Genomic DNA, 13,754 nt, shown 5'->3' with positions numbered 1-13,754 from the left:
CAGCCCAGGTCATGATCTCACAGTTCATGGGTTCGAGCCCCATATCAAGCTCTGTGCTGACAGCTTTGGATTCTGTGTCTCCCTCTTTCTGCCCCTTCCCCATTCATGCTGTGTCCCTCTCAAAAATAAACATTAAATTTTTTAAAGAAAATAAAAATAAAAATAGCACACTAAAACATGTTGTGTAAATAAGAAAAGCAATTTATCTCTATACAATTTCCAAAAGTATAATCCCTACAATTATACTTCAAATGTAGACTTTTATAAGAATCCTGATCTGATAAACACTAGGCAAATATAATTTGTAGAATCCTCAGTAGGACCACTTACCACCTACTCACAAAGTAAGTCATGTCCATTTTACCTAGGTAACAAAGGTATGATTGTGTAAGGAAACCAGACTAGTTTTCTATTTCCATGTGCTGAGAGCATAAGTAACCACATCATGGTTTAGCCAACTTGTCCACAGTAATGTTTACATAATGCCTGCTTATTGTGTAAATACATGTCGACATTTTGATTTACAACTATAGATGATCTGTTTGCATACACAGATACACAGATGTATAAATAATGGTACCTTAATGGTTTGAAACACAATATTCTTGAAGGACAAAAACCTTCAGGGTAAATTACAAACATACAATGTCATGATCAGAGAAAATATTTCAGTTTTGTGAATGGGAATCCAATTGATAATTCAAAATTTGGGGAAAACCTACTTAACAAACGGATGCATTGAGAATTCAGATTCGGCATTTTTTTTTTTCAACTTCCAAGCTTGAATACAGATGTTCAGCTCTCAGTCAAAACCTAAGCACACAGGTCAATCCTTTATTTCAAAGGAGTCAGTAAAAGACTGTAAAGCACCACACCTGCTTCAGGATTAGCACTGTAATTTTTGCTAGGACCACAGATTTTTTAATTTGTTTTAATATTTATTCACTTTTGAGAGATAGAGCATGGGGGGGGGGGAGGGGCAGAGAGAGAGACAGAGACAGAGAGGGAGATGCAGAATCTGAAGCAGGCTCCAGGCTCTGAGCTGTGAGTACAGAGCCCAATGCAGGACTTGAACTATGAGATCATAACCTAAGCTGAGGTTGGACACCTAACCGACCCAGCCACTCAGGCGCCCCTTAGGACAACGGTTTTCTAACAGTGATTCTCTCAAGATACATCTTAGATGTTGCATCCAGGGGAAGAGTACCTCAGGTGCCTAGTGAATACAGGCCAGGCATGCTGTTCAACAACCTACCATGGATCAAACAGTCTCCACCACAAAGAATTACCTGACCTCAAATACCAAGGGTGCTAGGGTTAAGAAACGCTGATTTAAGTGACAGAGGCTGCCAAGATACACACTCAACGTGCTTGGTGCATCATCATTGCATTCCTAGCACGGTGTTCAGCACAACAACAAATATTTGTTGATAATCAAATAACTACCTTGGTGTAGATGGGAGACGAAGAACAATGATAAAGGGGTTATTACACGTGTAGTATCTAAATTCCAAAACAAAATCACAGTTATTGTCAAAACTGAAAAGAAATTTAACAAATCATCTAGCTTTACTTCTCTAGTTGGGGGAAAAATAGCTTCATACGAACATGATATACAGTGTACTAGTGTGGCAGTGTTATAAGGGTGCAGTGGAAGCTGGCCTCTTCGTAAAAGTAAGTCTCCTAAGTTAATTAAAGTCAGTTTTTACTTCTAATAGTATAAGGATCCCATCCTTTTCTTTTTTTTAATTTTTTTTTAACATTTATTTATTTTTGAGAGACAGAGACAGACAGAATATGAGCAGGGGAGGGGCAGAGAGAGAGGGAGACAGAAATCCGAAGCAGGCTGCAGGCTCCGAGGTGTCAGCACAGAGCCCGACGCGGGGCCCGAACTCACAAACCGCAAGATCATGACCTGAGCCGAAGTTGGACGCTTAACCTACTAAGCCACCCAAGCGCCCCAGGGTCCCATCCTTTTCTAAGTATTTCCTCTATAAAAATTAAAACTAATGTGACATAAATAATAAGTGATATTTCACAAGCAGGAAACACAAAATGTAATTGTTTTCCAAAAACACCAAATCACGGACCTCTGTGGCCTACAGGCATTTATACTTCTGAGAATTCTGGGATTTAAAATGTCATGAGAAATTCTAAACTGGCTTACATTTTTGAAACACAGGAACTGACAGTCACAAGGCCAAACATACCCTTAATAATCGATTCAGCTGCATACAGATCTCGTTTGTAGGTCACCTAAAGGACAAAAAAAAAAAAAAAAAAAAAAAAAAAAAGTCATTAGACTTAACAGACCAGGAAGGAATGTGAGAGCAATAAAATTATGCCCCAAAGGAAATTATTATGGAGAAACTATGAACACATACTATGGACAATTTATAAATTATAACAACATTACCAAGTTCAGAAAAATATATTCTATTTCTGCAAACTGCTTAATATTGGATTTTAGATCTTTAAATTGAGATATTATGTGGCAGTGGTTACCAAAATCTTATTACTATAATTCAAATACTATTTCCAAGACAACGTGGTAGTGTTTAAATAAAAGCACCAGCACTGGAGGTTATTACTGTTTCATAGTAAAGTTTTATGGCGTAAGGAAGGAAGAAAAGTATGTGTAACAAAAAAATCACAAAATTGCATTTTTAGTTCAAATGAGATGATTCTCAAAGATTCATTCACATTAAGGGGTGCCCGGGTGGCTCAGTCAGTTACACGTCTGACTCAGCTCGAGTCATGATCTCGCGGTTCACAAGCTCGAGCCCCGCATGCGGTTCTGTGCTGACAGCTCAGAGCCTGAAGCTTGCTTCTGCGTGTCTCTATCTCTCTGCCCCTCCCCCACTTGCACACTCTCTCAAAAATAAATTTTAAAAACAGATTAATTCACATTAAGAGAGACTTCATTCTGAACGGAGATCTTTATGTAGACAAGGTTCACGTTTCAAGCTTTTTATTGATATATGCATCTGATAGAGACTAGATTGTACCATCATGTACATAAGAAAAATCATTATCTTTCCTTGAGAACATATATACATCCTCCTTCTAACTGTAACCTGCTTTAGTCCAATGGCACATACTTCCCAGAACACAGCCATGAGTTCAAATAGAGCCTGTCAGGTGCATCGGTCTGCAGAATTAGTTCTCAAATCAGAATTGAAAAACCTAGAAGATAATGTACTACATTGATAAGTACTATAAGCTTAGGAGCTAGTTTACCATTAAAGTACCCAGATGATTTTGATGAAAAGGGTCTAAAAACACACTTTGAAAAATCCTTAACAAATTAGTGCATTTCTGTATCTGTTACTCATACTTTTTTTTTTTTTTTTCCTTCAGATTATCTCATAACTAGACTTCTACAGAAACTGTGTTCAGTCCAAGTTGCTCAGGGCACTTCTACTCAAAATAGACTCCCCTGCTATGCCTTTATCCTGGTAGGTAAATCCTGATGCAAAACTATACCCTAAAATTCAAAATTAAAGCAGTAGCTAACAGGGGTGCCTGGGTGGCTCAGTCAGTTAAGTGACAAACTTTGGCTCAGGTCATGATTTCATGGTTCGTGGGTTTCAGCCAGGAATCAGGCTCTGCACTGACAGCAAGCAGCCTACTTGGGCTTCTCTCTCTCTCTCCCCCTCTCTCTCTCCCCCTCCCCCACTGGCTTGCCTGCTCTCTCTCAAAATAAATACACTTTAAAAAACAAACAAAAAGTAGTAACTAACCTAAGATAGAAAGCCGCCTGAGCCTTCAACTAAACTATTAAATTCAAATATGGCATTGGTACATTATTGCCAAAACAAGCATATACCAACCAAAACTAGTACGGTAGTTCCTGATCCACAATATAATTCCATTATCTGGATACAAAACAGATGTATTCACCAAATTAAACACTATATTGATCTCATTCATTCATTCAACAAATGTTTATCAAATAACTACTATGTTCTAGGTCCTATTCTGTTTTGGGAATAGAGCAATGAAAAGAATGAGCAAAATGCCTTAACCTATGAAAACAACATTTTGGTGGAGAAATTTTCTTAGAAGAAATGCATCAAGTAAGTTCTTCTTCTGTGTTCTTGAAAACCCAAAGTCAACTAGGTATCTAAAATCAGGCTTCAATATTTGTAATTCAAATGAGACACTAGTGTTTTTCTGTAATAATTTTCTGCTGCGTAGGGCAAACTTAGACCTGGACTAGGAAACAGCCTAATTACCATTATTCATTTTGTATTCTTTCCTGCTATAAGGAATAAAACTGCATTCAAAATTAAAATAGAGGAACTCTGAAAGTACCTTATACTGTTTTTTTTTTTAAGGAGATTTTAATGACACATTTTTTAACTTACAGAAAAATTGGTCTCAAATCCTAAAATCCCTTTTCTAGCATTCTTGCAACACTTAAAAGTTTTGCATTGCAATCAATCTTAGTAAGACACACATTTTTATCACCTAAAGGTCCTTTCTCCACTATTATTAAATCATTAACCGTATAAACAACAAAGACTCCTCCATTTCCTTTTGTCTACTCTTTCTTGTAGGCTGTGGATACTGACTATACACAGATTAAAGCTTTTATTTTTTACTAATATCTTCTACATAATGCCTTACATCTACTACTTGAATTCCACTTCTCACCAAACACAGATTTAATGAAAATAAAGTACATAATGTTTCTCACAAACTCGTAAAATACTGCATTTAAAAATAGCTTTCTTTTTTTCCTAATTGAAAGTTAACGTACTTCAAAGGGAACAAACAGTACTGGAAAATGCTGTAATTCTGAACTGATGAGTTATACTTTTTCTGTCAAACTTTTACCGTAATATGGGTTGCCCTTGCCTTATTTTTTTAATTTTCTAAAGTTTATTAGATCAGTTTTGAAGTTGATTTCCTTCTGTCAGCATGATCTGTAGTTTTCCTTTGACCTTGCACAATGAGTTATGAAAATTCGTTACTTTAAAACATCAACCCTTAAGTGAATCAGAGGATTGAGGCTCTCTTCCATCACTCATTTTCACACCGCTCAGTAGAGGCTCAGGAGCCGCCTGAAGACCAGGGCAGGTGCTCTGTGCGCCTGAGGCTCAGGGCCCCGCATGTGCCCCACAGCTATCCATTTCTGTCTCTTTTCTTTGTGCTTCTGTGCAGTATTTCATCTGAGCTAAGTGTGTAACTGCAGGAAAAAACTATTCCATGGAAAAGAAGCTTGAAACTCAGAGCCAGAGCGATGGTCTTGTGGCTCCGTGGCCTGGGCTCCCTCAGCTGCCTCAGGGTGGGTCCCCAAGACCACCACCATCACACCTACTTGTGTTGCTCGGTGTCAGCACTTGATGTAGGACTTTAGATTTCTCAGTGCCCAGTTCAGTTGGCCACCATCTTCGGTAAATTAGAGAACACGCAATCCCTATGTTTCCCATCTTTTACCTTGTAAGAAAATGAATATGTCACTGCAATGATTAAAAGCCTGAAAACAATAAATTTTAAAAATAGAGTATGGTGTGTTATTAGACACAAATTTGGATTTGGGGATATATTGATTTTATTTATTTCATCAATTGGACCTATCTGAAGATATTCTTTCGTCTACACTGGATGACTAGATGAAAACCTCTGAAAATAAACAAGGTCACCACATTGCATTTTTGAAATTAAAAAGAAGTGAGACTATTTTGTTTCTTCTGTTTTTTTTTTAATTTTTTTTTTTTCAACGTTTTTTTATTTATTTTTGGGACAGAGAGAGACAGAGCATGAACGGGGGAGGGGCAGAGAGAGAGGGAGACACAGAATCGGAAACAGGCTCCAGGCTCCGAGCCATCAGCCCAGAGCCTGACGCGGGGCTCGAACTCACGGACCGCGAGATCGTGACCTGGCTGAAGTCGGACGCTTAACCGACTGCGCCACCCAGGCGCCCCTGTTTCTTCTGTTTTAAACAAAGATGGCAGAACATTTGGATCTTAAAAAAAAGTGGGGGGGGGGGTAGTTCTCATCAAAAGGATTCCTGAAAAGTCAGTTATTCCAGTAATATGTGATGACTCAAACAATTCAGAAGCTCCTCCTAAACAAGTATTTTCAGACAATGGAACACAGTTGAATTTCTTTAATACCTGGTTATAAATCTTTTATGCCTTAAGGATAGTTCTAACATTTAAAAACAAAAAACTATTCAATTAGTCTGTATAGTGTAGTGAGCATGTATTTAAATATATTGGGACAATATGGTACAATTATAAACTAAAGGAGTAGAAGTTCTTGTCTACTAGATGAAACTTTGTAAAAGTAATAATGTGTTCACTAAGGCCTCGCAAGGCACAACCCCTCAAGGGAAAGGGAGAGAGCCAATTCCTATTCCAGAAATCAGTCCTGTTCTCTTCTTTGTCCCAGGGAGTGGGGGGACATCCTCTACCCTGCACGGTGATTTAAATGTTTCCTCCAGGCCACAGAGGAGCTACTCCAAGAGAGGTAGCCTAACTCTGAGCATTTACTTCTTGCATTTACTTTAACAAAAAAGTATGTAAAATACAAAATGTGCCTCTTGGGATTGCTGGTGGCAGTTCTAAGAGTTCTACACGCAGGCATGAGACATGCCTAGTCACTCCTCACATCACGGTAGGAGACAACTCCCTGACTTCTGAGGGGTAGGGAAATGTATCCTAGATCCATGTTTCAGAATCCTCCCTTGCCTTACTTTTTTATGGTTGTAAAATGCCTCCTGAAATGCATTTTTCAGCCTGTCAAGATTTGTGAATCACCTGCCAGGTACTTGGCTCAGCCATCTGATTCCAGTATCAGTTTTAGCCTCCTTGTACTAAATATTCTTTCAGATCTAAATTTTTAAAAAATGGTAGCATCTTGAGTGCTAGTATAGAAGTAGAACACTAAGTTCTAAGTGTAGATTCCATCGCTTTGGTTTAAAGAGAAACTGAAAAACTTACGCAAACAAAATGCCAGGACCTCAAAATTAAATGAGAAGCCTTTATACTGAAGACAGTTCACACAATGTCATCCAGATGCTCAACAAGGTGATACCAACAGCTAGGAAAATATCAGCAACAAGAAAAAAGCTGGGGGTGGGGGTTGCGGAGGAAGACAATGAGAGACAGGAGGAAGAGGAAACATGGAAGCTGCAACAACTACAGTATTTGTACTCAAAATAATTTCACCTCAACAGAAGACATGTGGTATCTATAAAAGACATCCTCACTGCCATTAAAAGACTTTTTGCCCAATCCATTGTTAAGGACACTTTTAGAATCCAAGATCCCGTTATTCAAACATTGTAAAGAAACGGGCTTTCCCCTATCCCTTCAGGTTTGTAAACTGATACTATAAGGCTGATCCCTCTGGGCCTAAGCTTGTGGAATGTTTTTTAGTTTCCCAGGGTTACCATAACCAACCACAAACTGGGTGGCTTTGAGACTATTCTCTCACAGTACTGGAGGCAGCAAGTCCCAAATCAAGGTGTCAGCAGGGCCATGTCCCCCTCTGAAAGCTTGATGTGTCAAAGAATGCTTCCAGGCCTCTTCCCACTTGGCTTTCCTGTGCCTGTAGAGGCAGCACTCCAGTCTCTGCCTCCATCATTAGTCACTGGCATCCTCCCTTTATCTCTCTCCCCCTTCGGCTATTCTTCTCTGTTGAATTCAGAGCCTACTGGATGACAGTAAGACCTCATCTTAACTTCATTAGATCTGTAAAGATGTTTTTTGTTTTAATGTTTATTTTTAGAAAGAAAGAGAGACAGCAAGAGCAGGGGAGGGGCAGAGGGGGGGGAGGGGGGGGGAGAGGATCCCAAAAGCAGGCTTTGTGTGGTAAGCACAGAGCCCAAAGCAGGAATAGAACTCACAACCATGAGATCATGACCTGAGCTGAAATCAAGAGTTGGATGCTCAAGTGACTGAGCCACCTATGTCCCCTGTAAAGCTACTTTTCAAATAAGGTCTCTTTCTCAAGTGCAGGAGTTAAGTTAAACTTGAACATAAGTTTGTGGGGGACACAGTCTAACCAGTAACAGCATCATGAAATGACTCACAAGGGGAATGATGAGAAGCACTTGGCAAGGCCAATCCCTGACTCTGGGCACAGACATTGGTGCCCGTGAAAGGGAAGCCAAGCACCAAGATGTGAGCGCTAAAACTGTGTTGCTGGAGAAAGCAGTGAAATATGAGATTTCACAATTATTTTTTTTAATTGAAATAAATTGGTGAGGAACAAGTGGAAAATTTCAAGAGCAATGTGTTACTTTACTTTCATCTGCAAATCTCAGGGCACTTGACAAGTTTCAAAAAGGCTCTGAAAACACACAGAGATAGATCACCACACCCCCTAAGACATCAAAAATGAGGTCAGGGAGTGTTATGTTAACATGTTGTCTGCGAGTTTTCACTCCCTTCTCCCTCTGCCTGCAAATTAAGTTAGCACACAGTCAAAAGGGGCCTTACAGAGATAGGAGTCAGCATCTTGAACAAAACATCTACTTGGTAAACACCACAGTCCTCACAATATGTTCATCACCACCAGAGCCACATATAAAAAAAAAATACACAGAATGAATAAAATATTTGCCTGCTGGATTGATGACATTTGGATACCCTTAAAAAAACAATAATACTGTATGGATTTTCTCCACCAGCCAATAATCCAGACATGCCAATATTTTGTAATTTCAGAACATTTCAAGTGTGTATGAGACAATCTTAGAATGCAGCAAGGCCCTTCAGTTTAACGTACATAATACCTAATTAACTTAGTAGGTTTGCTTTCTGGTTTGTTTTCAAGTCAATGGGGAAATATGCCTTTGGATTCCAGAATAGATCGTTCAGTTCGACACATTCCCACCTTTATACAAACGAAAGCCACACTGTGAAACACTCCATCCTCCACAGGAAACTTTAGTATGAGAGTGTTATCACTTCATTCCCTCCAAAACAAAGAATTTGTCATTACGAGTCAAACCTTATTACATTCAAGAGTCCAACTGCTCACTGGGGCTATCAAGTGGGTCCAGTCGTCCAGTCCACAGAGTCAGAACTATGGCAGATATTTCTTTAACCCAGTTAAGTTGGAGCCACCACCCCAGGGACCAGAAGGAAATGTTGCCACTGTGGGAAGCAGAGTTGCATCCTTAACCCAAAGCAGTGTAAGGCAACAGAATAGAAGGATATAGGGAGAGAGAAGGAAAAACAATGAGTAAAACCATCTTATCAGCTAAAATGGAATTTATTTGAATAAATTATCTCCAAGTGAATTTTCTTAAAACAAGGAAATAGAAATGATACCATACTTTGATGGCTCAGAAAACCCAGTGAAACTCTGAATGCCTTTAATGTATACATACATACATACACACACATACATCAATACCTTTTTTCCTCAAAATATTCTTTCAGTATGAAACCACATATTTTTATACCACTTCTCCATTTCCTGAAGCAGCCAGAAAGTGTTTACACTTACAGAATGGGTTTTAGGAATGATATACAAGCATAGCCAAGACCCAGAGCAAAACACCAACTCCCTTACCTTCCAGAGGTCATGTGATCCTTCCACAAGTTTGGCTTTAATGTGACCATATTTTAGAGCCAACTGTAAACATTCAGTTCCAAATTCCAAGTCATAGTCACTACACTGGATAGAAAAAAAAAAAAAAAAAGAAGTTGTTTCAACATATTTTAAGTACAACTTTTTTTTAAATTACATAATCAATACAGAAAAGATAGGGCCTAGAGAACTCATTAACTCTTTGATTAGCTACTTATTAATTGACTCGCTACTTATTAATCACAATACACAATACACAATAATTTTACCTGTGTAAATTTTACCTATATACACTATAGGAAAGTTGTAATCCCAAGTTTTAAACTTCCTCAATAGTTTTAGGGGTCAAATAAACATAATGCTTTCCTTCCTTTGATTATAAGCTACCCTTCCAAGCATGTTTCTAAAATGTCTCAGAGTATGGCTGAAGATCCCTGTATCAGAATTTTATTTAACAAATACGCGTATCCATCAAACTTCAACTCTGCTATTTATATCAACATATTTGCAGGTCACAGCTCTTGTTCATTTTAATATTTTACTTGTCAACATATCATTTTCAAAAATGTGTATTTTTATTCTTAACTTGAAAACATTTCAGTATTCCATTATTAAACAGGAATGGGAAAGCCTCTCATAAACTTAGCAAAATACAAACAACATTTTTAAGCATTTCAGGCCAAACTATTAAAATGACTAACAATTCAGGTGAATAATACTGAGTGCCGATCATGTCCAAGCTCTGTATTACACACCAGCACATAAAGATAAATGAGACATGTTATTATGTCCTCAAGGAACTCACCTCTTAAAAAGGAGGCTGATCTATATAACAAATATTTTGCAACAGAATGTGATAAATACAACACTAGAAGTATATCTATGAGTAGACCAGGAAATAAAATACTTAATTCTGTGTAAAGGCATCAGAGAAGGCCTTTCAAAGGAAATGGTCTCTGATCTCACTCTAAAGACTGAATACAATTGGAGGAGAGAGGGATACCTTTAAGAGAAAAGGTGGCATAAAAACATACCAAAGTTTCAGACATCTGATAGATTTGGATTTTAGAATGAACATACCCATGTAAAGAAGACCAAAGAAAAGCCACAAATATCAGTATGAAATGCAGCACTTGTTGCCAAAGCTGTACTGTTGTACTGGCGATTCCAAAATCCTACAGTGGTTTGGGAAGGTAACGGCAAAGAAAATAGAAGCATCTGGGGCGCCTGGGTGGCGCAGTCGGTTAAGCGTCCGACTTCAGCCAGGTCACGATCTTGCGGTCTGTGAGTTCGAGCCCCGCGTCGGGCTCTGGGCTGATGGCTCGGAGCCTGGAACCTGTTTCCGATTCTGTGTCTCCCTCTCTCTCTGCCCCTCCCCCGCTCATGCTCTGTCTCTCTCTGTCCCAAAAATAAATAAAAAAAAAAACGTTGAAAAAAAAAAAAAAAAGAAAATAGAAGCATCAAATATACATAGTCCCAAGTTGACTAGGATGGTCTCAGCTTCTATCTTCCATTTTGATACACTTTAACATGACAGATTTCTTAGACATTATAATCTTTGAAAAGTATTACCAACATTAGTTATATGCAAATAAATGAATTTGTTAAACCTCTTCTTAGTAATTCCAGCATCTGGTCTCATTTAGCAGTACGTGAGATGTATGTACAGTCAACAGAATGTTCTCTTTAACACATGGTTAAATCTGAAAGATGACCAGTATTAGCCCTTTTCTTGACTCTTTTCAGAAACAAGATATTTACCACATTTGTGGGAAGACTTCAAAGTGCTCACGAAGTGCATACTGAGAGGAGACCATAGGAACAGGTGTTCCCTCCTGTCTTAGGTGGTACAAAGAGAATTACTGGGTGCTAGACTCTTGCTGGCCACATATTGTACCATGAAAGATGGCAACAGCCTACAAAGTGTATGAAGTCTTTAAGATTCCAGCCACTAGGGCCAATGAGAAACACAGAAAATTCTGGGTCAGGTATATAGGAAATATATACTAGAAACAGAGGCTGAGCCATCTTGACAAAAAGAACAGTCTGAATTTGTCATTCATTGTTATAGACTAATATTACAACTATTTATGAGATTTTTGGTAATCTTTGCAATAAAATTTACTGTGGGGGTAAATTCAAAACTACACATGCCTAATGACCAATTAAATTTTGAATTTCTACATTTCTCGCTAACACTGATTAGGATTTCTATTTTTGTGTAACATATGGAAAGCTGGAAGAAGTCATGTTCTTTTCTGAAGAAAAAACAGATAAGTTACCAAAGCGGAACTTTTCTTGAATCCACCAGAGCCAAGGTCACAAGAGGACCAAGCATCCTTAAATCTAAGAAAAGGCAGGCCTCACCCAAGGACAGAGAGAATGCCAACACCAGCTTACAGACAGTACAACAGAAGAACAAGAGACATCAGGTGTCATACAAGCAGCTAAGAAGAAATAAGTAGAAAATTTCAACACATTGCTAAGTACTGAGTGGAGGTGAGTAGGAGAATATAGAACTTCTGGGAGCCACATACTCAACAGGAACTTTTACACCCCTGCAGGCTCCCCCTTGTGCAACCTACTACTTTGGGCTCATGAATACTATATTATTATTTGAAGGTGACCGTGACTACACATACATTCTGAAGTCAAGACATGCACTAAGTATTTTTAAGTTAAAAATAAGAAATCAACAGTGATAAGATAGAATCTTTAAAATAAAAAATTAATATAAAGGCAGGCAGAAAAAGAAACACAACAGATGGAACAGAAAACAACTACCACAGTGGTAGATTTTTACATTAAGAAAGTTAATCAGTGTGTAATTGCTGAAAATTTAGATCTTTATGATTCAGCATGGGAATCATAGTGATATCACTGGTCACAAAAAATACACATACACTGATGCTAAGAACCCTCTGCCTCCATCAACCTGCAGCCCAAAAGAATGTCAAACAATATTCTTCCTAGGCAGAAGCCCTGAGGACACTGTCAGAGATCCCCAAATACGGTCCATCTCAGTCATGGTTATAATGAAACTCAAAGTCAACAAGCTCCACCTACAAAAGCCAGCAAGTACAGTCACCCAACAGATAAATATGACCAGAAAAAACAGATTTAACTGAAAACCAAGACTAACATGAAATCTAAAGTCAAAAAGGCAAAAATTAAAATGTTTACAGAAATTATGCAGTAAGAAAAAGGACTAAAGCATGATAAGGGAGAAAGTGTTTATAAAATAGGGTAATATTTAAAAAGCAGAAAACAGAGAAAAAAACAGTGACCACAAAGTCCAATATGTTAAAAAAGAAAGAAAAGAAGAAATAAAAGTCAGAAGGGAAGAACACAAAAGAGTAGGAGAAAGATCAAGTGTTTCAAAAAAATTACAGTAATGAAGAACATGAGTTTCCAAATTAAAAAGTTTCAAGGAATGTAGAAGCTCATGAATGAAAATACACCAAACTCAATTAACAGCAGCAACAAAAGGTCTCCTATAAAGCAGGAGCCCAAATTGGTTGAGACATAATAGCAAGAATGAAAATTAGAAAAACAAAGGGATAGTTTATCCATAATTTTGAAGGTAATGATTGTCAACATAAAACTGTACTTCAAAAACAATTTTTCATCACGTATGAGGAAAGGATATGGATTTCTACAAACACTGAGGGTCTCAACAGAATTTTAGTTCCTCTGCATTCTCTTTCATTTTGAGTTTCATAGGCTTTGCCTTTTTAGAGCAATTTTAGGTTTGCAGCAAAAGTTAATAGAAGGTATACGTATCTCCTATATACCCCCTATCTCCACATACAGCTTCCCCCATTATCACAATTCTACACCAGAGTGGAACATTTGCTAACATTGGTGAGCCTACACCAAAACATCATTATCACTTCAGGTCCACAGTTAACACTAGGATTCACCCAGTGTTTTTACATTTTATGAGTTGGCACAAATGCGTAATGTATTTCATCATTTTGGTACCATAAAGAGTATTGTCCCTGCCTTAAAAATTCTCTGCACTCCTTCTATTCATCCTCCTCCTTGCCTCCAACCCCTGGTAACCACTGAATTTTTCCTGCCTCCATAGTTTTGCCTTTTCCACAAGTCATATACTTGCACTCACAGTACGTGGCCTGTTCAGATTGTTTTGTTTTGTTTTCACATAAAAGCATGCATTTAGGTTTCTTGTATGTCTT

General features: G+C 38.1%; 1 protein-coding gene across 1 annotated transcript in view; it reads right to left on the bottom strand.

Annotated features, from left to right (window-relative positions):
• Window positions 1-13,754, bottom strand: part of CRPPA (CDP-L-ribitol pyrophosphorylase A) — a 320,876-nt gene that overhangs the window by 204,002 nt on the left and 103,120 nt on the right. Inside the window, exons 4-5 of the mRNA XM_058724920.1 lie at window positions 9,538-9,642; window positions 2,211-2,256 (exon numbers count right to left, since the gene is read on the bottom strand). Coding sequence (XP_058580903.1) covers window positions 2,211-2,256; window positions 9,538-9,642 — 151 coding nt within the window. The remainder of the gene's footprint in view (window positions 1-2,210; window positions 2,257-9,537; window positions 9,643-13,754) is intronic.

The sequence above is a fragment of the Neofelis nebulosa genome, chromosome 4 (genome assembly GCF_028018385.1).
Source record: "Neofelis nebulosa isolate mNeoNeb1 chromosome 4, mNeoNeb1.pri, whole genome shotgun sequence".
NCBI classification, from domain to species: Eukaryota; Metazoa; Chordata; class Mammalia; order Carnivora; family Felidae; genus Neofelis; species Neofelis nebulosa.
The sequence above is the reverse complement of the archived record's forward strand: the minus strand, read 5'-3'. Positions and strand labels throughout refer to the sequence as shown.